Below are 24,938 nucleotides of genomic sequence, written 5' to 3' on the forward strand. Positions count from 1 at the left end.
ACAACACAATTTAGCTAATTAAATTAGATTGGAAATTAGTTTTGTAATCTCCCAACTATATTCAAAAAAGTGAGTTTTTCGATGTTAATTTGAAATGTTTTTGTTCCGGTAAAGACCGAAGTCCAACCACTTATAAGATTAAAAGAGCTCCTCACTAAGGCTCTGTTTGGATTGATGGAACATAACAGAGCGGAATGGAATGAAAAATAATGGAATGGAGCAGAGCGGAATGGAATGGACTAGAGAGTCCATTCCATTGTTTGGGTATTTTACGATGGAATGGAACAAATTTATCATTCCATTGTTTCGAAAGTTAACGGAATGGAATGAATTATAACTTTTTTATTCCAATTTTACCCTTTTTTAAAAATATTATATAAAATTAAAGCATATTATCTTCTATTAAAATGATTGCTATATATATATATATATATATATATATATATATATATATATATATATATAATAATTTGGCTTGTGCAATGCCTCTGCTACATTTCAAAGGTGCATGCTTTCCATCTTAATTTGTTGATATGATAAAAAATTCCATTGAAATTTTCATGGATGATTTTTCAATTTTTGGCACCTCCTATGACAAACGCCTTGAGAACCTTGGTCAATTAAGGAATTGTCTTGGGACAGGGCTTGATCAAGCCAAACTTGAGGAAATAGAAAAATTGCCTCCTTGCGTAAATGTTAAGGATGTTAGGAGTTTTTTAAGACATCATGGGTTTTATTGTAGGTTGTTTAAGGATTTCTCTAAAATTTGAAAGCCCCTGTACAATTTGGTTAAAGAGAATAAATTTCATTTTATGACGCAAGTCTACAAGCATTTAATACCCTTAAAGAAAAACTAGTCATTGCACCAATAGTCATGCATTTGAACCTTCCCTTTGAACCGTGTGATGCTAGTGACTATGTGGTAGGAGCTGTTATAAAGCAGCATAAAAACAATTGTTTCATGGAATCTACTACGCTAGCAAGCTTGGACAGGAGTTAAAAGAATGATGCAACGCTTAATGATTGCATTGTCCGAGTTTTCAAACAAATAATAAGAGAAACGTTAAGAAAATTTGTAAAATCATTACATTGGAAATTGAAATATTTGACTTTCATAAAAATAATTTCTTATTTTGGAATCTTAAAGAGTGGCCGGAGGCACTATGTAACATCCCAGACTGCTTACAGGATTGCCGACTAACCCCACAAACCAACACGAGTCTTTTCAGCATGCTTTGTCCTCACTCACATGCTTACCGGGAAACTTCCCGGTAGGTCACCCATCCTCGTACTACTCCAAGCCAAGCACGCTTAACTGTGGAGTTCCTATGGATTGAGCTCCCGAAAAGAAGATGCATCTTGTTGATATGGGTAGTACCTAACAATTCTTATAAGCCTTCCTTCAACCATGTAGTCCCATACCTACACGGCCTCCGGATCCCTCTCATTCCGATGTGTTTCGGTTCCTACTATTGTCGTGGGGGTCCCTTGCGGCTTAAACCGTTCCCCTTAGGCCGGGAACCTTTCGTATCCACCTAGCGGGATATCGAAAGCCACGACGTGGGTGTTACATGCCCACCAGCTTCCGCCTGGTTCGTCCCCGAACCACACCGTACTGGGAGAGGTCTGCTCTGATACCAAGTGTAACACCCATACCAGACGTATCTAGAAAGTCTAGCACGTGTGTTAATATTAGTACTGGATACATTAAAGATTTACAACATTAAAACTTCGAATGAATAATCTTATACAACAAATGCGTTTGTACAACATAAATACAACTCTTCCTTTTATAAATATACTATATGCAACCTTGAATATCCATGCATCCTGCAGCGGTACAAACGAATACTTGTCGCATCATCCATTCGGCTACTAGCTTGCTAATCCAACCTGTTTATCTGAAACAAATAAGGATTGGGATGAGACATAAGGTCTCAGTGAGTTCCCCTAAATCCTAGGCTATAGGCAACCTCGGGGGGAAACCTACGGTCACCACGTGTCTACATTACAACCTGACGGTTGATTATACGTGTGTGGGGACTTGCATACTTAGACGGTAGTGCATACTAGAGCCGTCATAGTCTTAACTTAACTTGTTATAGGCTTCACTTCCTATACGTGTCATGGCGGTCAAGGGAACCTAGGACCGCATTGCCAAGAATACGCTCTACGTATCGAGGCCTAAACATATCATATCATGGCACGATTCTAAACCGGACGATTAGGGGAACCTAAGATCGTCATCGGTATCATGTTCGTAGCTTGCTCTATACATAACTTGTACTTGTCTTAAAGCATCTAATGCTCTTATTCTCATACATAATCGTACATGAGTTCATAATCATAATCGTAACATACATAAACGTACCTAAGTTCATTCATATTGGTTAGCGTTGAACAAACAATTATTATCTTGATTCATTTTACGGATAGTCCCGGGTGGAGTAACCCCGAGATCAATCCCATACATGACCGATGTACGTACATCGGACTCCCTCGGTGTCGTGCGGGTCCCTTGCGGCTTAAACCGTTCCCCTTAGGTCGAGAACCTCCCGTATCCCCCTAGCGTGGATAACAAGAGACACGAGCACCTACGTCTTGTTAATTTCAGTGGCATGCGGGTCCCTTACGGCTTGAATCGTTCCCCTTAGATCGAGAACCTCTTGTATCCCCCTGATGTGGATAACAAGAGGCATGCCACCTACTTATTAAGTCATAGCCTTGTCATGCGTATACATAATCATATTCATACTTGCTTGCCTATTACCTCGGTCCCTTGAGTCGATCCGATTAGCGGTAAACTTATACATTCTTATTCTTAGTGGAGAGATTAACTAATCAATCCATGACTTAATGTGCTAACTAATCATACATGGTCTTATGCGAAGAGATTACACTTCGCGTCTTACTTACTTAGGTTCATTCCTATACTTAACATACTTAGGGATTTCATGCTAAACTTGCTAGTTCTCGACTACTATGTCGAGGCTCTAGTTCTTCCCTTTCTTAGTGCTTACTACCCGAATACATCGGCTTAAACTCTCTTGTGCCTCTCTTGATGTACATGTTAAGATTACCATGATTCTTGATTCAACGATTGCTTGATGTTATGTGCATTGATTCGATGTTGTTTTGGGGTTACAAAGTCATAAAACGTTGAAAGAAAAGCATCGGAACACACCACCGACCCACACTGAGCCAACAGCCAAAAAGCATGTTGGCTGGTCCAGAGGGCTGCGCTAATAGCGCCCCTGGAGCGTGGCTTTTCTGGGGAATTACGCTATTAGCGTAGATTTCGCTAATAGCGTAGTTCTTCGGGTCTGTGGTACCAAATTTCCAATTTTTGACCCAAAACTCATTCTAATGGTTCCTGCAATGCACCAAAACATCCAGCAACATATATATACATTATAAAACATCTTTTATGGCAATAATAACATGTACAAAGCAAGATCAAGGCTAGGGTACTAAAACTTATATTTCTCTAATCTTAACAAAAATCATGTTTTGCTTGCAAATAAACACATAATCCCAATGGTGGGTTCTATCTAAGAACTCACCTAATGATTTGCACTTGATCTTCAAGCTTCAAACCCTAATTCCACTTCATTCTTGATCCTTAGCCCTTTCCTCTAAACCATGCTTCAATCTCTTCCTCCACTTGTTTCTTGCTTGCTAAGCCATCTATTGCATGAATTTGGAAGGCTTTGGATGGATTGAAGAAGGAAGGAGGGCGCATATCTAGAGAGAAGGAGGAGAGAAAGGTTTTTCCCAAAAACCTAGAGAGAGAAAGTGAAGTGGGAAATGAGATATTTTTCCCCAAAATCGCTTATATACTCCTTTGTGCGAGTTTACTTAAATGCCCTTCGTCTCAATCGTGTTACTTGACTCTGATACATAACTCATGCTTGACTGATATTCCTCATTACTATCTTCCGTCGTACTTAACTTTATTCATCATGCTCACTTTCTATGAATCTTAGTCCTCTGATACATTTAGCAGATGAAATTTCCATTAGCTGACGAGCGGGATGTTACACTCTACCCCCCTTAAAAAAATTTCGTCCTCGAAATTTAGAGATTGCCTACCAATCATCATGATAAAACTTAGCATCTTTAGTCTGAGCCATACATATTCTATCCAAACATTTCCAAAAAAAAAAAAAATTCATCATTGCTTATGTTCCGTCTTGTTTCTTGATTCATATACGTAGGCATATAGCTTCCCTGATCTTAATATCACTTAAACTTTGTTGTTATCTTAGTATACCATGACTTGGGACATTCCATGCTAACATAAACTCATTGTTTCGGATTATATCTTACCCGCTTAACATAAATATTCTTGTAAAGATATCTTATCATAAACATGAACACTCAGGATTTGCCTTTTAACTGGGATTCTACGGAAACCAGGTTTGCCCTGCAGTGCTTACTTGTAACTTTAAAACATATTTCATACATACATCTTATCATGAATACATAATCTTACTGTACCTTGAGGTACATGCTTCTTACTTGCATTACTCATATAAACGATTCCATGAATCTCTTATCTCGTTTCAGAGCTTTAGGAAATCTTCTGATTTCATCGCAATTCCATTGCATCTTATCACACCCGAACTAATGGGTAACTCATATAGCTTGACATGAAAAGTAAAATCAACTCACCACTTCATCTGACAATCCATTAACCAATGTTATGGTTCACATACTCGTGAAACTTACTAGTAATTCCACTTGCACTTACATCGTATACTCTTAACACAATTCTGTGTATCCACATGATATTGGCTTCATACGAACATTGTCGTTTCCATAACATGTACATACTTTCAAGTGCCATCTCTTGCTAAATGATAACGATACGTGTCTTAGAATCTTTCTTGATGAAATTTCCGTAAGCTCTGGTATTCAGGTTCTTGGAACGAATATATATATACATGACTAAAATATTTTATCATTTTCAAAACTGAATTTGTAATAGCACCACAGAACCATCGGACGAATTTCTATATTTGAAAAAGATTTAACAACTCGCCCTAAACTTGTCCACGACAAGTTGGTCCTGAAGTTGGTACGTCTTAAGTGAGTTCACTTACGACGTATCTCATCAGTTTCGAAAATGTATAATTTCCATGAGTTTAAATAAAACATCGTTCCCAAGTTCCATAATATCAATCTTAACTTTTAAAAATTTTAAAATCATGACTTAACATGTTTTATCTAGTATCGTTTTCACTTAACAAGTATCGCATACGAAAGTATGGTTCTCATTTCTCAACTCGAGAGTGGCATCACCTTTCATAATAACATACTTACCATACTGCTTACATGTCCATAGGAAATCCTTGGACTTCTTAACGTAAACTTATTCCTCTTCCTCAGAACACTAAACTTGATTCTCCATATCATCTCATCCGGATATCTCTTGAGCATTAATACCTTTTCTAGAGTTCTTGGTAAATACATAAAGTTGATTGTGACATTTACCTTCCCATTATTATTCAAACAAGGAAGTCTAGGGTTACTTGATACATGTTCAAGCATAAGAGAGTTCTCTTTGATTTGTTAAAGAAATTTGAAAATGAAAACAATTGGATTAAAGATGTTCCATTAAGAACAAATCAAAGTAACAAGATTAGAGCATAAAAGGTTGTTTTAAAAATGCAGAAAAGTTCACACTTCCCGCAAGCTACGCTAATAGCGCAGAAAATTTCCAGCCATGCCAGAATTTCGCTATTAGCGTAAGCCTCTGGAAGATGCTGCAAATTTCGCTATTAGCGTAAGCCAAGCTAATAGCGTAGTTCTTGAATGATTTCTGCAATTTTGTTCGAAACTTCTTGTTAAACTCTCATGTTTGGATCTGTTTCAACCCCAGACAACCGATGAACATAACAGACAAGGAAAAATGCAAGGCATAACATATAAACACCTTAAACAATCTTATTCTCCACAAAGCTTCATACATACTAAAACTCCCATGTTTCGTATTTAACGATTAACTTCCATGTTGCAACCAACATCACAAACTTACACTTGTTTTGTGAATTCCAAAACTCGTGATAATTTATCTCATGCTCATAATACTTGACTTGGGGGTAACCTTACATTTTTACTGATTGGATTTACCGGCTAAAACATACATGTCGTACTTGAACTTGTTTCCGAGTAACTCAAATTCCTTTGACAATCTCATCTACTATATTTTTGCTTAATCATACCAATGCTTGCTCGTTGATTTTCTTTTTAAAAGAAAACTTCGTAAACTAGCGCACGGGTCATTGACGTTGATGATTTTCTACTTTATAAATATATTGAGTTTAGGCCCCGGCCGTTGCCCTAAAATCATAGAACGAGTTGATAACACATACGTGCCATCATACCCAGACTCTAATAAGTCTAGCCCGTTCTACGAGTGTCAATGCAACTCGGTTCCTAGGAAAATCTCGTGAATTTTTTTCAAAATGTCAATCTCAATCACCCATAAGCGTAAATCTTTCTAAAATTATTTAAACTTTACAATTCAACATCGTATTGAGCCTTAGCAAGTCGATTAAGCAAAACATAGGTTCGAGAGATACGTCATATTTTCACATAATCCGAGAACCTTGTGATTTCTTATAACTTTGCACCGTTTTAACTTCTTACTTCATAACTCATGCATAAACATCCGTGACTTTTCTTCTAATTGCCAGAACTTCTATTCTCTTGATCTTGACTTGTTCTTGACTCTTGACACATTAACTTTCAAAGCTACCTTAAACCGGACTGATTCCGTTAATACTTCTCCATGCATTTCTTCCTTAGAAATCATAGGATGTGATGTGCATTCGTTACTTGATGTTATAGAAAAAGTTTGTCATATAAAAGATAGTGAAAACAACCCCCAATAGCTACTACTGACCCTAGAGACGAAATGACAATTTTTGGAAAAACTGAAAATTTTCGCCCCAGGTTCGCTATTAGCGAAATTCTCTGGAGTAATTTCGCTATGAGCGTAATTTCGCTATTGGCGTATTTTCTTCAACTCAGTTTTCTAAAAATCATATTTTACATAAAAATCTTATTTCTTCAAGTAATCTAGTGCACATCATTCATTCCAATCATCTTAAAAAAAAACATTTCTATAACCTTTGCATGGCAAGCGTTAACATCAATCAATTCAATTCCCGGCACATCAGAAACTAATACCTTGTCATCATGTCTCTTAACATAAAGTTTCCACATAAACCTTAACTTCATCCGCTAATAACTGCTTAATTCATTATGTTGCTACTTATGCAACTTCCAGTCATACCTATACTTAACTTCATTCATATAATGCTATTCCTGAGAGCATGCTAACTCCGTTAACATATGTTGACCTCTTACTACCTTGTAACATTGTTCTGACATTTCAGAATATCATAAACCCGTTCCAACCACAACTCTTACCGAATCTTTCGGTCATGATTAGATATATATCCCACTTCTTCACTTACGAGTACACGAAGTATCTCTACATCTTGCCTGACATTGTTGGAACGTCCCTTCTAAACATACCTTACATTCCCGGAGGATTCACACTTCTACTTGATTAGTTCACCGGCCACCTTTTGACACGATCAAACTTCCTCATCACATACTTCGTTCCTCCTGGGTCCTATTCAGCTCTCAGGTATCCGTTCTAATCGTCGATTGTTAAATTGAGTTGATCAGGCTCAACTAACAATGACAAATAGAACATTTACCCAGAACCCAATGGTCCCACTACGTTAGTTGTAATTTAATGACCCAAGGCACGGTCTGAATCGACCTGCTCTGATACCAATTGTAACATCCCAGACTGCTTACAGGATTGCCGACTAACCCCACAAACCAACACGAGTCTTTTCAGCATGCTTTGTCCTCACTCACATGCTTACCGGGAAACTTCCCGGTAGGTCACCCATCCTCGTACTACTCCAAGCCAAGCACGCTTAACTGTGGAGTTCCTATGGATTGAGCTCCCGAAAAGAAGATGCATCTTGTTGATATGGGTAGTACCTAACAATTCTTATAAGCCTTCCTTCAACCATGTAGTCCCATACCTACACGGCCTCCGGATCCCTCTCATTCCGATGTGTTTCGGTTCCTCCTATTGTCGTGGGGGTCCCTTATGGCTTAAACCGTTCCCCTTAGGTCGGGAACCTTTCGTATCCACCTAGCGGGATATCGAAAGCCACGACGTGGGTGTTACATGCCCACCAGCTTCCGCCTGGTTCGTCCCCGAACCACACCGTACTGGGAGAGGTCTGCTCTGATACCAAGTGTAACACCCATACCAGACGTATCTAGAAAGTCTAGCACGTGTGTTAATATTAGTACTGGATACATTAAAGATTTACAACATTAAAACTTCGAATGAATAATCTTATACAACAAATGCGTTTGTACAACATAAATACAACTCTTCCTTTTATAAATATACTATATGCAACCTTGAATATCCATGCATCCTGCAGCGGTACAAACGAATACTTGTCGCATCATCCATTCGGCTACTAGCTTGCTAATCCAACCTGTTTATCTGAAACAAATAAGGATTGGGATGAGACATAAGGTCTCAGTGAGTTCCCCTAAATCCTAGGCTATAGGCAACCTCGGGGGGAAACCTACGGTCACCACGTGTCTACATTACAACCTGACGGTTGATTATACGTGTGTGGGGACTTGCATACTTAGACGGTAGTGCATACTAGAGCCGTCATAGTCTTAACTTAACTTGTTATAGGCTTCACTTCCTATACGTGTCATGGCGGTCAAGGGAACCTAGGACCGCATTGCCAAGAATACGCTCTACGTATCGAGGCCTAAACATATCATATCATGGCACGATTCTAAACCGGACGATTAGGGGAACCTAAGATCGTCATCGGTATCATGTTCGTAGCTTGCTCTATACATAACTTGTACTTGTCTTAAAGCATCTAATGCTCTTATTCTCATACATAATCGTACATGAGTTCATAATCATAATCGTAACATACATAAACGTACCTAAGTTCATTCATATTGGTTAGCGTTGAACAAACAATTATTATCTTGATTCATTTTACGGATAGTCCCGGGTGGAGTAACCCCGAGATCAATCCCATACATGACCGATGTACGTACATCGGACTCCCTCGGTGTCGTGCGGGTCCCTTGCGGCTTAAACCGTTCCCCTTAGGTCGAGAACCTCCCGTATCCCCCTAGCGTGGATAACAAGAGACACGAGCACCTACGTCTTGTTAATTTCAGTGGCATGCGGGTCCCTTACGGCTTGAATCGTTCCCCTTAGATCGAGAACCTCTTGTATCCCCCTGATGTGGATAACAAGAGGCATGCCACCTACTTATTAAGTCATAGCCTTGTCATGCGTATACATAATCATATTCATACTTGCTTGCCTATTACCTCGGTCCCTTGAGTCGATCCGATTAGCGGTAAACTTATACATTCTTATTCTTAGTGGAGAGATTAACTAATCAATCCATGACTTAATGTGCTAACTAATCATACATGGTCATATGCGAAGAGATTACACTTCGCGTCTTACTTACTTAGGTTCATTCCTATACTTAACATACTTAGGGATTTCATGCTAAACTTGCTAGTTCTCGACTACTATGTCGAGGCTCTAGTTCTTCCCTTTCTTAGTGCTTACTACCCGAATACATCGGCTTAAACTCTCTTGTGCCTCTCTTGATGTACATGTTAAGATTACCATGATTCTTGATTCAACGATTGCTTGATGTTATGTGCATTGATTCGATGTTGTTTTGGGGTTACAAAGTCATAAAACGTTGAAAGAAAAGCATCGGAACGCACCACCGACCCACACTGAGCCAACAGCCAAAAAGCATGTTGGCTGGTCCAGAGGGCTGCGCTAATAGCGCCCCTGGAGCGTGGCTTTTCTGGGGAATTACGCTATTAGCGTAGATTTCGCTAATAGCGTAGTTCTTCGGGTCTGTGGTACCAAATTTCCAATTTTTGACCCAAAACTCATTCTAATGGTTCCTGCAATGCACCAAAACATCCAGCAACATATATATACATTATAAAACATCTTTTATGGCAATAATAACATGTACAAAGCAAGATCAAGGCTAGGGTACTAAAACTTATATTTCTCTAATCTTAACAAAAATCATGTTTTGCTTGCAAATAAACACATAATCCCAATGGTGGGTTCTATCTAAGAACTCACCTAATGATTTGCACTTGATCTTCAAGCTTCAAACCCTAATTCCACTTCATTCTTGATCCTTAGCCCTTTCCTCTAAACCATGCTTCAATCTCTTCCTCCACTTGTTTCTTGCTTGCTAAGCCATCTATTGCATGAATTTGGAAGGCTTTGGATGGATTGAAGAAGGAAGGAGGGCGCATATCTAGAGAGAAGGAGGAGAGAAAGGTTTTTCCCAAAAACCTAGAGAGAGAAAGTGAAGTGGGAAATGAGATATTTTTCCCCAAAATCGCTTATATACTCCTTTGTGTGAGTTTACTTAAATGCCCTTCGTCTCAATCGTGTTACCTGACTCTGATACATAACTCATGCTTGACTGATATTCCTCATTACTATCTTCCGTCGTACTTAACTTTATTCATCATGCTCACTTTCTATGAATCTTAGTCCTCTGATACATTTAGCAGATGAAATTTCCATTAGCTGACGAGCGGGATGTTACACACTATGTCTCTGTTATATACTTTGGACATTAAGTAATATGCTTTTTTGAAGTTTGCTAATAAGAAACATGAAAAGAATGCTTTGCCTAAAATGAAGAACCTTGTACATTTATGCTCCTATGATTGTTCATGTCTTTGATTTTGCATTGGGTTTTCACTTTCCGTTGGAGTAGCTCTACAAATATTTCTTTTACACCATGTTTTCACCTCTTTTGCTTACATGGAAAAGGATCGCAGAAGAGGTCGTGGCAAAGGGCGATACGTGGGAGAAGACCGGAAAGAGAAATTGGTTAAAATCAATTTGGACAGTTTGTGAATAAAGTGTTTAGAGTCCCACATCGGTTAGGAGTTGGCCTGACAATTTGTTTATAAGTGGGGGCAATCCTCACCTCACAAGCCGGTTTTGTGGGGTTGTGTTAGGCCCAACCACCATTTCTAATATGGTAATAGCGAATTTGTTTATAAGTGGGGGCAATCCTCACCTCACAAGCCGGTTTTGTGGGGTTGTGTTAGGCCCAACCACGATTTCTAAAATGGTATCAGAGCCTCTTCACGATTCTTTGGGCCACCTGTTATCAGGTTTCCGTTATTGGGTCACCCGTCATTTATGTTCACGCTTCAGATGTGTAATCCTGAGCGTGAGGGGGTGTGTTAAGAGTCTCACATCGGTTAGGAGTTGGCCTGACAATTTGTTTATAAGTGGGGGCAATCCTCACCTCACAAGCCGGTTTTGTGGGGTTGTGTTAGGCCCAACCACCATTTCTAAGATAAAGTATTCAGATGTGTAATCCTGAGCGTGAGGGGGTGTGTTAAGAGTCCCACATCGGTTAGGAGTTGGCCTGACAATTTCAATAATCGTTATTAGTTTAAGTGGGGGCAATCCTCACCTCACAAGCCGGTTTTGTGGGGTTGTGTTAGGCCCAACCACGATTTCTAAGATGGTATCAGAGCCTCTTCACGATTCTTTGGGCCACCTGTTATCAGGTTTCCGTTATTGGGTCACCCGTCATTTATGTTCACGCTTCAGATGTGTAATCCTGAGCGTGAGGGGGTGTGTTAAGAGTCTCACATCGGTTAGGAGTTGGCCTGACAATTTGTTTATAAGTGGGGGCAATCCTCACCTCACAAGCCGGTTTTGTGGGGTTGCGTTAGGCCCAACCACCATTTCTAAGATAAAGTATTCAGATGTGTAATCCTGAGCGTGAGGGGGTGTGTTAAGAGTCCCACATCGGTTAGGAGTTGGCCTGACAATTTCAATAATCGTTATTAGTTATTACAGAATTCAATATTAATACAACAGTTCTCAAACAAATCTTGATAGGTATTGTAACATCAGTGGTATGTATTACATTCAATACAACAGTTCTCAAACAAATCTTGATAGGTATTGTAACATCAGTGGTATGTATTACATTCAATATTAATACAACAGTTCTCAAACAAATCTTGATAGGTATTGTAACATCAGTGGTATGTATTACAAGGCTTCAACTCGATTCAACATGTGAGAATATGAGACTTCCTCCTGTTGACAAAATGCAAATATCATTACAAGTAGAAAAAAAAACTCTACATAAACAATTAATACAACAGTTCTCAAACAAATCTTGATAGGTATTGTAACATCAGTGGTATGTATTACATTCAATATTAATACAACAGTTCTCAAACAAATCTTGATAGGTATTGTAACATCAGTGGTATGTATTACAAGGCTTCAACTCGATTCAACGATTCAACATGTGAGAATATGAGACTTCCTCCTGTTGACAAAATGCAAATATCATTACAAGTAGAAAAAAAAACTCTACATAAACAAAAAAAAATTCTTATCTCTATTAAAAAAAAAATTGTAAGTAGAAAAAAAACTCTACATAAACAAAAAAAAAATTCTTATCTCTATTAAAAAAAAAAATTGTAACGAAATTTGTAAGTCTAAAAGAAACTATCATACTCACGTAATTTAAAAAGATACTGAATTTGCAGTGCATAATTTGTAAAATATGTCAAATCTATGAAGTCTCATATTTATTTTCACAAAAACAATTATTCAACAAAGTAAGCAATGTTTCTTTCTCCACTTCTAAGTCATGGCATGTTTCAAGTTTTCTATTGAACTCAAAGCATGTTGTAGTGCAACAATTATTCAACAAAGTAAGCAATGTTTCTTTCTCCACTGCTAAGTCATGGCATGTTTCAAGTTTTCTATTGAACTCAAAGCATGTTGTAGTGCAAAAGTTTAACTAGAATGAACAAAAAAGCAAAAGATGTAAATTAATTACAAATATACATAAAAACCTTTAGCTATTAAAATTTTTCTAATTAACTTTATCAACTAAATTTGAAAAAAAAAATTTCTCAATAATTAATTTTAAAGCAATTAGTCAAACATTATTGTATGCATTTTGTCTTGGCAGTTTTGTGAATGATCATTAACGATTTTTTCATAAAATTGATGAAAAAATGGATTAGCTTCCAAATATATTACATACCTTCTCTATGAACAACTGTTCAATAGTGGTATTAAGATCATCTCTCCATCGAACTTTTTCTTTTTCAACTCCAATCCCTGTTAAGAACGGTGTTACTGTGACTCCTGATGAGAAAATCTTCAATCGAGGACATCCTCGAACATAGAAGCGCAGTAAAGATGGGAATATGAATGTTTGTTTCCCATTGCAGAAGCTTTCCAAACTAGACAAAGAAAAGAATTCCATGTATTCCAAGTTTTCAAATATGACATCTTCCTCTTCTTTTTCTTCATCAATCTTTACAACATCCAATATCATCTCACAATTTGCTATTACTAATCTTTTGAGATGTACAAGACTGTTGACTGTTATAAAATAAATCAGTCCTTTGCAATTGTCCACCTCCAGATTGGTTAAATGTTTAAAAGACAATGATGATGGTACCAAGGTTATCAAATTGGGACAATCGACTATGCTCAAATCTTCAAGATCTTGAACTAGAAAATGATCTCTTGTAAAGTCTTCCTGCCAAATAAATCTGAGTTGTTCTAATTCGAAAAGCCACAATTTTTTTTATTTTCATGGGAGATTGTGAATTTAGATGATCAATTCCTCCTTTGAGGAACAATGTTTCAAAAGAACTACGACGCACTTGAAGTGTTACCGCATTGGGAAACATTGCATGGAAACCATTCAGAAAAGTAATTGGAGTTTCCTCGAAACGGTGCAAACGAAGAACTTCAACTTTCTGAAAGAGATTTCCCGGACAACAACCATTCAATATTTTCAATGCATCCTTGCTACATAATGCCAAATCTTTCAAGTTGGGGCTTACCTGGAAATTTTAAAATCCAGAAACCAAATAAGTACTAGTTCAAGCAAAGTAGGGATATAGTTCTTCATCTAAGTTTGCTTTACACAAAAATAAAGAAGACAAACATGGACGAGGCATGGTGTTTTTTTACCTTTTCAATAGAAAATAGACCTATCTGGAATGGCATATCATGAATTTCATCCACCTGAGCAGGCTGTTTGAAGCCTGAAGGAATGAAGGAAAACATCTTCAATGCTTCACATCGATAGACTTTTAATATATTCAATGAAGGGCACTCTAATGTGTGTTTTTCTGGATAAAAACTCTTGAGGTTTGTCAAACCAATTAATGCCATTTCAGTCAATTGAGGAAAACTAATGCTATTTTTCATTGGCCCATCTTCCATTGCAACAATTTCGTTAACTTGTCCACAAAACCATATCCGGAGTATTTCAAGATTTCGAAGATCTTGGCATAGTGATAGTGAAAATATATTTAACAAGCTTTGGCACTCAGAAACATCCACTATTTCTAATTTTCCAAAGCTGATACATTCACGAGGGTCCTCGTTCCATATGTGCTTCAGTTTTGGTAAGCTAGACAAAGTTAACTTTTTCAATTCAGCGGTTTGCTTCAACAATTTTTCTTTAGATTGAATATCTTTCACATCGAACACTGTTTCTAGTGAATCACAATCTCGTACTTCAAGTTCTTCCAGTCGAACAAGCACTTGCAGTGTATTTGATGGAAAAAGTATATTCGACAAAAAATCACATCGTTGCACGACTAGAGATTTCAAATTGCAGAACACATTAGGGTGAATATGACCATACCACAAATCCTTTATCTCAGGGTATTCAGAAAGGGTTAAATGTTCAATTTCACGAAATGCCACCTGTTGATCAATCAAATTAATAGATTAAGTGTTAGTTCAATATTCTCTATTAATCATTCATGTTTAACATAGCCAAATACTACAATTTTCTACCCATAGAATAATCAATATATATAATTTCAAATGCCAAAACTACGAAATGCCATCTGTGCAAACATTTTAATGCAGTTAGCTTAAGTCATGCATTTATCCAATTTTGTTGAATACTTAACTGTATATGTTAGGTAAACTCTTTAACAGATAAATTAACCTTTTGAATTCTATTTTTTGGAGTTTGAAATTAGAAAATAAATTATACTAAAAACTATATTAGTTAGAGAATCTATACGTGTCACGTGCCAGCAATAAAAAATAAAAGTACTTGAGCAAAGTTAAAATCCCAAATCTTTCCGAGTTTGAAATTAGAGATAACTAAGTTTTGTTCATTAAAAAAAAATCATATTGATTTGAGAATCAAGAAGTTTTACAAGCCAGGAAATGACAATAAGAATAAGTTAAAATTCCAGAGCTTACTTCGAACTGTAATACTGTATAATGAAAAACAGGGAGATCTTGTTGTCTGAAATAAGCTACTTGGGAAATTACTAGGTGATTGTTAGTTTTAACTGTTTTTTTTTTCTTTTCTTTTTAATAATCATAGTTTTGACTGTGTAAATGATTGATTGTTATTCTCCGGCGATTAAAATGAGAATTTGTGTCTGAAATAAGCTACATAGGAAATCACTAGGTGATTGTGAGCTTTGATTTTCATTTATCCTATAGAAGTTTGGAATATACTTCCAAAAATAGCTGCTTTTCATCAATTTTTCGTGATTTGGAAGTTAAAATCAACAATCTTGCATCCAATGAAAAACAAATGGAGAATTGATATAACATAGGAAATCAATTGGAAGATAAAAGCATATACCTTATCTTCGAACATGTTCTTTATTGTAGCATTTAGGTTCCCCTTCCAATGCCATTTTTCACCATCTTGTACAGTTTTCACTTTTCGAAGAATTGGTGTACTCACGTTTCCCTCAGAGAAAATCTCCATGCGAGGACATTCCCTGACAACTACTTCCTCCAACAATGGAACCTTCAATAAGCACTTACTAGAGCACAATTTGTTGAGCTTTGGCAAACATTCAAGCATCAATATTTGCAAACTAGCAAGTGAAATCTCAACCTTGTCACTTCCTGTGATTATTTCTTCAAGTGAACTACAGTTTTTTACTATCATTGTTGTGAGCTTGGCAAGACTTCTTGCTGTTGGATATGTAATTAATTTTTTCAGCCCATTGCAATTTGTTATTTTCAAATACGTCAGGAAACTAAAAGTAGCAGAGGATGGTGACAATATCGTCAAACTAGGACATGCATGAATTTGCAGGTATTCAAGTTTTTTAATAACCGGGTCGATTTGGCATCCTTCTTCACATATATTTTGAAGTTCAGGCAATTTAGCAAGTCGCAACCCTTTCAGCCTTGTACAACTTTCCTCGGTTACCAATCTTCCATCTTGGAATATCTTCTTGAAGGAACTCAAACCAACCGTTAGCCACTCAAGAGCAGGCACATTTTGGAGTAACCCATAAGGAAAAATAACATCTTCAATTACAAATCGAAATAGCCCAAGATCTGTAATTTTGGTGAAGATAAAACCCAAATTGTTGTTTTGCAAAATCATTTTAGCATCCCTATAGTCAATGATCAATTCCTCCAGCTCTGGAATCACCTAAAACAAACATAAAGCACAATTTACAAGAAGTGAATATTTTTTGTTCACTCAAAAAAACAAAAACATTTACTAGTATTCTCTTCCTTTTCTTTGACCATTACCACAGTACTTTCCTCAATTTCATCTTTGACCTACACAATTACCACCTCTACAAGCTAACTAGATTAATAAATTCCATCTTGAAGATATAATTACAAAATGCCACCTGTGCAATCTCAACATCTTCACCCACTTGTCTTCTATTTGAAAATATGTTGATGCATTTAGTCATTTCAATCTACAACCTTTTTTCAGGTGGCGATAGTCCGTAGGCTTTGTCTTAAAAGGTACCAAATTTTGACAATTTAATTCGGCTATAATTTTATTTCTTCTAAAAATAGTCACATAAATATAGTTTTCATGCAAATTGTGGTGCATTAATTTGTATGATATGTACCTTTTCAACTATGAGAAGTGGTACTTCATCTGCGATATGGAGTTTTCCATTTTGAAACTTTTTGTGGATGCTTGTAATCGAAGTTTTGAATAAGTTCAATTTTGAACAACCTACAACAAATTGTTTTCTCAAAGATGGACAAGTTAAAGTATGATTTCCTGCAGAGAAACGCTCGAGTTTAGGTAAGTCCAAAAGCATTAGAGTATTCAGCAGATTTAACTCAAATATGGGGGTTGCGGACGTAGATCCTTTCTTCACTGCAACAATTTCCTTCATGTTCTCACACGATGTCAAACTAAGTATTTTAAGATGTGAGCAGAAAATGGCTACAGAAAGCGGAAATAGATATTCCATGCTTTCACAACTCTCTACATCTACATTTTCTAGATAATGAAAACTAAGAATCCCTTGAGGATCCACACTCCATATATTTTTCAGCTTTGGCATTTCACTCAAAGTGATTTCTTTCAGATTTGTTGCATCCTCTTTACTTCCCTTTTCATTGGAATTCAATTCAAATATCTCTTCCACTGAAGCACAGTCTGTAATATCTAGCATCTCTAGATTATTGTATGTTTTCTGATTAGTGTTATGTTTATGATTAAAGTTATGAGTATGACTATATTTATTATATGATCAAAATAGTATTTCAGGCAGCGATTTTAGTTATCCCCTGATCGCTCAGTTATGCATAATGAAATTGTATAAACTCAAAATGGGTTGAGGTTAGAAACAGATGGCGATCCTAGGTTTACCGAGGTTGCCTACAACCTAGGATAGATGGAACTCACTGAGACATCTTGTCTCACCCCAATCCCTTTTATTTATTTCAGATGTACAAGTTACCATACAATAAGGATGGCTCGTGATGAAAAAGCAGACATAGTTGGAGCATGTAAAGTACACGTCAATGGAGGTAATAGGCAAGAAATTATATGATTTGTATTCAGAGAATATTTATTTATTTTATAATTTTAGTGTATCCGACGCCAAGTTTAACACACATGTTAGATATCCTAGGTGAATTCTAGTAGGGGTGTTTCAATTTGGTATCAGAGCAGGTCGATTCAGATCGTGCCTTGGGTCATTAGAATTCAATAAGATGTAGTGTGGCTATTGGGTTCCAGATATTTATTCCAAATGTCATGTCTGGCTGAGCCTGATCAACTCAAGCTATAGTATATGACAGTTAGAACAAATGTCTGAGAGCTGAATATGACCTTGGAGGAATGAAGCGTACGAAGAAGGAAAGGCATGATGTGAAGTTTATAATGAATTCTCTTAAGGAAGTATACAACGCCAATGGTGGCTGGTACCTGTGCAGTTTAAATTAGTCAGTCAGAAAGAACCAGTTAGTAACAAATGTATGTTAGAGCCTAAAGTCAAAAGTATAGAGGAATTATTGGTAGTTATTAGCAAGTAAATCCCTAAATTTCGAGGACGAAATTTCTATAAGGGGGTAGATTGTAATATCCCGCTGAATTTGTAATAAATTGTCGTATCAGTTACATGTCATAACGGAAATAATTTTCAAAGGATTAATTACTTATTGAGAAATCGACGATATTTGGTAAGTTTCTCGTATTACTATTCCAACGGACATGAGAAATTAAATGGTTACGAATTAACGGAGGATAATTATGTCTTTTTCACTTGAAGGGCATTTTGGTAATATTTCCACCTAAGATTATTTAAATGAAAAATCCCTCACTTTCTTCATTCTTCTACACTCTTCTCTCACAAAAAAAAAAAAATCAGCACCTCCCTCTTCTCTTCCTCCTCCCTCACGTGTTTCATTCTTTCACTCCCACCATTACCTATTTCACTTTTGTAGCAAAATCAAGCTAGAAATGACATTTCATGTTGTAGAAAAATGATTTTGTGTTGTGTTTTGAGCATTAGAGGCAAGCTTGAGCAAGAAACAAGAACATTGAAGCTAGGGTTTGGCTTGGTAAGAAGATTGAGGCAGGGGCTGAATGTAAGTATAAGTGATTAATAGCTTAAATTGAGGTAAAAGTGATTATTTTGAGAAGAAATTCAAGTTATGTTGATTGATTAGAAGTAAAAGTTTTTACTGCCTTTGGGATGCTGTGATGACTCTGTTTTTGGGCTGTTAGTAGTATAAATTTTGTTGTTGCTGCTGTTTGGAATGAAAAGTTAGAAGTTAAAAGTCATAAGTTGTTCCAAAAGCTTCCATAATTGATCATTGAGTTAAATAAGTTAGAATTTCTTTATGACTGGTGTAGGAGCTGTGTATACATATTTTCTTTGATTCTGGAAAATTTGAGTTGAAATTGAATTGTCTAGAGGTCATAAGCTGTCAGTAAGCTGTTTTGGGAATTTTGCCTTAAATGACTAAGTTGTGGATTAACCGGCTGTATAAGTGGTTCATGGGGCTGAGTATATATGTTGGAACATCTTTGTTAAAGGATGGGTCGAAATTAATTTGATAGAAGCCATAAGCTGCTAATTAAGCTGTTTGTAAGTGCTTAAATAGCCAAACGACGTAGTTCTGGTGCAAGGACTGAAATTGAAATTTTCGTGTATGCTGGTTGATGAAGTAAGAGTATGTCACAAATGAGTTGAGTTGTTTTGGAAAGAGCAAGACCTATAAGCCAAGACATAAGTTATTTTGGAAAATGGATTATGGAGATTTGGAGCTAGCAAAAGCTGCAAATTGTGGATAAGCTGCTTGCAATTTCGGGACTAATGCCAAGGTGAGTTCCTTTAGTTTAGAACCCACCTTTGGGGATCAATTATGATTATGTTAGATTATTGAGATAATATGAATAATTAGATCATTTTTATGATTATTGGCCGACTGTGCAAGCATGACTATCATGCCATAGGATTGGTACATTTGAAACATAATAAAAAGGAGATAGTAGAATGATTATTTCTGAATTAGGTTTGGGGTATTTTGATGATGAGTATGAACATTTGAATTAGAGATTGAAATTGATGAATTAAGATGTTGGGCAAATTAATAATGAATTTAAAGAACTCACACATGAGTCTTTATCGCTGAGGAAATAGTGCAGTCATATGCATATTATATGTTTGATGTTTTGTTTGTTAGAGAATTAAAGTTATTAATTTATTGGTATGTTAATGGTTGATATTAGTATGTGCTAGAAAGTAAATTAAATTTGTTGTACCGAAACTAACTGTGATTGATGTGGTTTACTGAATTCTTGAAGTGTTCTGATGAATAAATGCTAGGTAAGTTAAACCTAGAAAGTTATTGATGTCCTAATTGCATATGAAATGATTTGAAAGAAAATTTGAAATGCACCCTATGAGTAATATGCTCACATTGAATTATAGAAAATCACAGAAAAATGGAACGAGGAGAAAAATTGAAATGAGTAACATGCTCATAGAAAAAGAAAGAGAAAGAAAAGAAGAAAAAATGAGAATATTAAGAAAAAACTCTGTTTGCTGCAACGAAGAGATAATGCAGCCTATGAACAAATTGTTCATAGTATTTTAAAATTTATATTCCGTTTGCCACAACGAAGAGATAATGTGGTATATTTCCGTTCGCCACAACAAAGAGATAATGTGGTATATTTCCGTTCGCCACAACGAAGAGATAATGTGGTTTATGTACAAATAATGAAAAGAGATAAATGATGAAATAGTTTATATTGAATGGTACAAATGAGAAAATATTTTATATTGATGAGATAATTTATATTGAGTTGTATAAATGAGAAAATAATTTATATACTTTGTTGATAGTAAATTCACATCATGAGATGAGATGATAAAGTATACGGGAATGTGTTAAATTTCAGTAGCTTTGTTCTTTAGAGAAGTGTATCGATATGAAAATTTTATTTGGAATGAATTAGCTACGAAGCAATATTTTATGGGCATTCTACTAATCGTTGGAAATGAGGAATTTTAGTTATGGAAATCCGGCTTAGTTAGCCGAAACTAGTTGTTATCAGAAAAGAATCAGAGACATACTCAAATAAGTATGTCAAAGTATAAGTTATATCAGAATACAATAGATTGGATATATGTTTATGATTAGTGTTATGTTTATGATTAAAGTTATGAGTATGACTATATTTATTATATGATCAAAATAGTATTTCAGGCAGCGATTTTAGTTATCCCCTGATCGCTCAGTTATGCATAATGAAATTGTATAAACTCAAAATGGGTTGAGGTTAGAAACAGATGGCGATCCTAGGTTTACCGAGGTTGCCTACAACCTAGGATAGATGGAACTCACTGAGACATCTTGTCTCACCCCAATCCCTTTTATTTATTTCAGATGTACAAGTTACCATACAATAAGGATGGCTCGTGATGAAAAAGCAGACATAGCTGGACCATGTAAAGTACACGTCAATGGAGGTAATAGGTAAGAAATTATATGATTTGTATTCAGAGAATATTTATTTATTTTATAATTTTAGTGTATCAGACGCCAAGTTTAACACACATGTTAGATATCCTAGGTGAATTCTAGTAGGGGTGTTTCAATTTGGTATCAGAGCAGGTCGATTCAGATCGTGCCTTGGGTCATTAGAATTCAATAAGATGTAGTGTGGCTATTGGGTTCCAGATATTTATTCCAAATGTCATGTCTGGCTGAGCCTGATCAACTCAAACTATAGTATATGACAGTTAGAACAAATGTCTGAGAGCTGAATATGACCTTGGAGGAATGAAGCGTACGAAGAAGGAAAGGCATGATGTGAAGTTTATAATGAATTCTCTTAAGGAAGTATACAACGCCAATGGTGGCTGGTACCTGTGCAGTTTAAATTAGTCAGTCAGAAAGAACCAGTTAGTAACAAATGTATGTTAGAGCCTAAAGTCAAAAGTATAGAGGAATTATTGGTAGTTATTAGCAAGTAAATCCCTAAATTTCGAGGACGAAATTTCTATAAGGGGGGTAGATTGTAATATCCCGCTGAATTTGTAATAAATTGTCGTATCAGTTACATGTCATAACGGAAATAATTTTCAAAGGATTAATTACTTATTGAGAAATCGACGATATTTGGTAAGTTTCTCGTATTACTATTCCAACGGACATGAGAAATTAAATGGTTACGAATTAACGGAGGATAATTATGTCTTTTTCACTTGAAGGGCATTTTGGTAATATTTCCACCTAAGATTATTTAAATGAAAAATCCCTCACTTTCTTCATTCTTCTACACTCTTCTCTCACAAAAAAAAAAAAAATCAGCACCTCCCTCTTCTCTTCCTCCTCCCTCACGTGTTTCATTCTTTCACTCCCACCATTACCTATTTCACTTTTGTAAATCAAGCTAGAAATGACATTTCATGTTGTAGAAAAATGATTTTGTGTTGTGTTTTGAGCATTAGAGGCAAGCTTGAGCAAGAAACAAGAACATTGAAGCTAGGGTTTGGCTTGGTAAGAAGATTGAGGCAGGGGCTGAATGTAAGTATAAGTGATTAATAGCTTAAATTGAGGTAAAAGTGATTATTTTGAGAAGAAATTCAAGTTATGTTGATTGATTAGAAGTAAAAGTTTTTACTGCCTTTGGGATGCTGTGATGACTCTGTTTTTGGGCTGTTAGTAGTATAAATTTTGTTGTTGCTGCTGTTTGGAATGAAAAGTTAGAAGTTAAAAGTCATAAGTTGTTCCAAAAGCTTCCATAATTGATCATTGAGTTAAATAAGTTAGAATTTCTTTATGACTGGTGTAGGAGCTGTGTATACATATTTTCTTTGATTCTGGAAAATTTGAGTTGAAATTGAATTGTCTAGAGGTCATAAGCTGTCAGTAAGCTGTTTTGGGAATTTTGCCTTAAATGACTAAGTTGTGGATTAACCGGCTGTATAAGTGGTTCATGGGGCTGAGTATATATGTTGGAACATCTTTGTTAAAGGATGGGTCGAAATTAATTTGATAGAAGCCATAAGCTGCTAATTAAGCTGTTTGTAAGTGCTTAAATAGCCAAACGACGTAGTTCTGGTGCAAGGACTGAAATTGAAATTTTCGTGTATGCTGGTTGATGAAGTAAGAGTATGTCACAAATGAGTTGAGTTGTTTTGGAAAGAGCAAGACCTATAAGCCAAGACATAAGTTATTTTGGAAAATGGATTATGGAGATTTGGAGCTAGCAAAAGCTGCAAATTGTGGATAAGCTGCTTGCAATTTCGGGACTAATGCCAAGGTGAGTTCCTTTAGTTTAGAACCCACCTTTGGGGATCAATTATGATTATGTTAGATTATTGAGATAATATGAATAATTAGATCATTTTTATGATTATTGGCCGACTGTGCAAGCATGACTATCATGCCATAGGATTGGTACATTTGAAACATAATAAAAATGAGATAGTAGAATGATTATTTCTGAATTAGGTTTGGGGTATTTTGATGATGAGTATGAACATTTGAATTAGAGATTGAAATTGATGAATTAAGATGTTGGGCAAATTAATAATGAATTTAAAGAACTCACACATGAGTCTTTATCGCTGAGGAAATAGTGCAGTCATATGCATATTATATGTTTGATGTTTTGTTTGTTAGAGAATTAAAGTTATTAATTTATTGGTATGTTAATGGTTGATATTAGTATGTGCTAGAAAGTAAATTAAATTTGTTGTACCGAAACTAACTGTGATTGATGTGGTTTACTGAATTCTTGAAGTGGTCTGATGAATAAATGCTAGGTAAGTTAAACCTAGAAAGTTATTGATGTCCTAATTGCATATGAAATGATTTGAAAGAAAATTTGAAATGCACCCTATGAGTAATATGCTCACATTGAATTATAGAAAATCACAGAAAAATGGAACGAGGAGAAAAATTGAAATGAGTAACATGCTCATAGAAAAAGAAAGAGAAAGAAAAGAAGAAAAAATGAGAATATTAAGAAAAAACTCCGTTTGCTGCAACGAAGAGATAATGCAGCCTATGAACAAATTGTTCATAGTATTTTAAAATTTATATTCCGTTTGCCACAACGAAGAGATAATGTGGTATATTTCCGTTCGCCACAACAAAGAGATAATGTGGTATATTTCCGTTCGCCACAACGAAGAGATAATGTGGTATATTTCCGTTCGCCACAACGAAGAGATAATGTGGTTTATGTACAAATAATGAAAAGAGATAAATGATGAAATAGTTTATATTGAATGGTACAAATGAGAAAATATTTTATATTGATGAGATAATTTATATTGAGTTGTATAAATGAGAAAATAATTTATATACTTTGTTGATAGTAAATTCACATCATGAGATGAGATGATAAAGTATACGGGAATGTGTTAAATTTCAGTAGCTTTGTTCTTTAGAGAAGTGTATCGATATGAAAATTTTATTTGGAATGAATTAGCTACGAAGCAATATTTTATGGGCATTCTACTAATCGTTGGAAATGAGGAATTTTAGTTATGGAAATCCGGCTTAGTTAGCCGAAACTAGTTGTTATCAGAAAAGAATCAGAGACATACTCAAATAAGTATGTCAAAGTATAAGTTATATCAGAATACAATAGATTGGATATATGTTTATGATTAGTGTTATGTTTATGATTAAAGTTATGAGTATGACTATATTTATTATATGATCAAAATAGTATTTCAGGCAGCGATTTTAGTTATCCCCTGATCGCTCAGTTATGCATAATGAAATTGTATAAACTCAAAATGGGTTGAGGTTAGAAACAGATGGCGATCCTAGGTTTACCGAGGTTGCCTACAACCTAGGATAGATGGAACTCACTGAGACATCTTGTCTCACCCCAATCCCTTTTATTTATTTCAGATGTACAAGTTACCATACAATAAGGATGGCTCGTGATGAAAAAGCAGACATAGTTGGAGCATGTAAAGTACACGTCAATGGAGGTAATAGGCAAGAAATTATATGATTTGTATTCAGAGAATATTTATTT

At 35.8% G+C, this 24,938-nt stretch overlaps 2 protein-coding genes and 1 long non-coding RNA gene across 3 annotated transcripts; 1 reads left to right on the forward strand and 2 right to left on the reverse strand.

Moving 5' to 3' along the window:
- Positions 1-12,132: 12,132 nt before the first annotated feature.
- Positions 12,133-14,867, reverse strand: LOC146954679 (uncharacterized). Its single transcript, XM_085717701.1, has 3 exons — positions 14,132-14,867; positions 13,188-14,001; positions 12,133-12,220 (listed from the first exon to the last, which is right to left on the reverse strand). The coding sequence occupies exons 2-3, from the start codon at positions 13,482-13,484 to the stop codon at positions 12,173-12,175; spliced, it is 345 nt and encodes a 114-aa protein (XP_085573827.1). The 5' UTR covers positions 13,485-14,001; positions 14,132-14,867; the 3' UTR covers positions 12,133-12,172.
- On the reverse strand, positions 13,651-18,639 carry LOC146954680 (uncharacterized). Its single transcript, XM_085745575.1, has 4 exons — positions 17,032-18,639; positions 15,783-16,592; positions 14,132-14,875; positions 13,651-14,001 (listed from the first exon to the last, which is right to left on the reverse strand). The coding sequence occupies exons 1-4, from the start codon at positions 17,587-17,589 to the stop codon at positions 13,651-13,653; spliced, it is 2,463 nt and encodes an 820-aa protein (XP_085601701.1). The 5' UTR covers positions 17,590-18,639.
- Positions 18,640-19,916: 1,277 nt separating this feature from the next.
- LOC146954681 (uncharacterized) lies at positions 19,917-23,388 on the forward strand. The gene is made up of 2 exons (XR_015014520.1): positions 19,917-21,402; positions 22,387-23,388. It is a non-coding gene; the product is annotated as an uncharacterized LOC146954681 (long non-coding RNA).
- Positions 23,389-24,938: the final 1,550 nt, after the last annotated feature.

This window comes from Medicago sativa, chromosome 1 (assembly GCF_051527215.1).
Source record: "Medicago sativa cultivar Bolivia chromosome 1, Bolivia_mono, whole genome shotgun sequence".
Lineage (NCBI taxonomy): Eukaryota > Viridiplantae > Streptophyta > Magnoliopsida > Fabales > Fabaceae > Medicago > Medicago sativa.

Coding starts and splice junctions, on each gene's coding strand:
- LOC146954680 (XM_085745575.1), bottom strand. CDS start 17,589: ATGCTAGATATTACAGACTGTGCTTCAGTGGAAGAGATATTTGAATTG. Junction 16,593..17,031: donor CACTTCTCATAGTTGAAAAG/GTACATATCATA, acceptor TGTTTGTTTTAG/GTGATTCCAGAGCTGGAGGA. Junction 14,876..15,782: donor AGAACATGTTCGAAGATAAG/GTATATGCTTTT, acceptor ATTGATCAACAG/GTGGCATTTCGTGAAATTGA.
- LOC146954679 (XM_085717701.1), bottom strand. CDS start 13,484: ATGATATTGGATGTTGTAAAGATTGATGAAGAAAAAGAAGAGGAAGAT. Junction 12,221..13,187: donor AACAGTTGTTCATAGAGAAG/GTATGTAATATA, acceptor TTTTGTCAACAG/GAGGAAGTCTCATATTCTCA.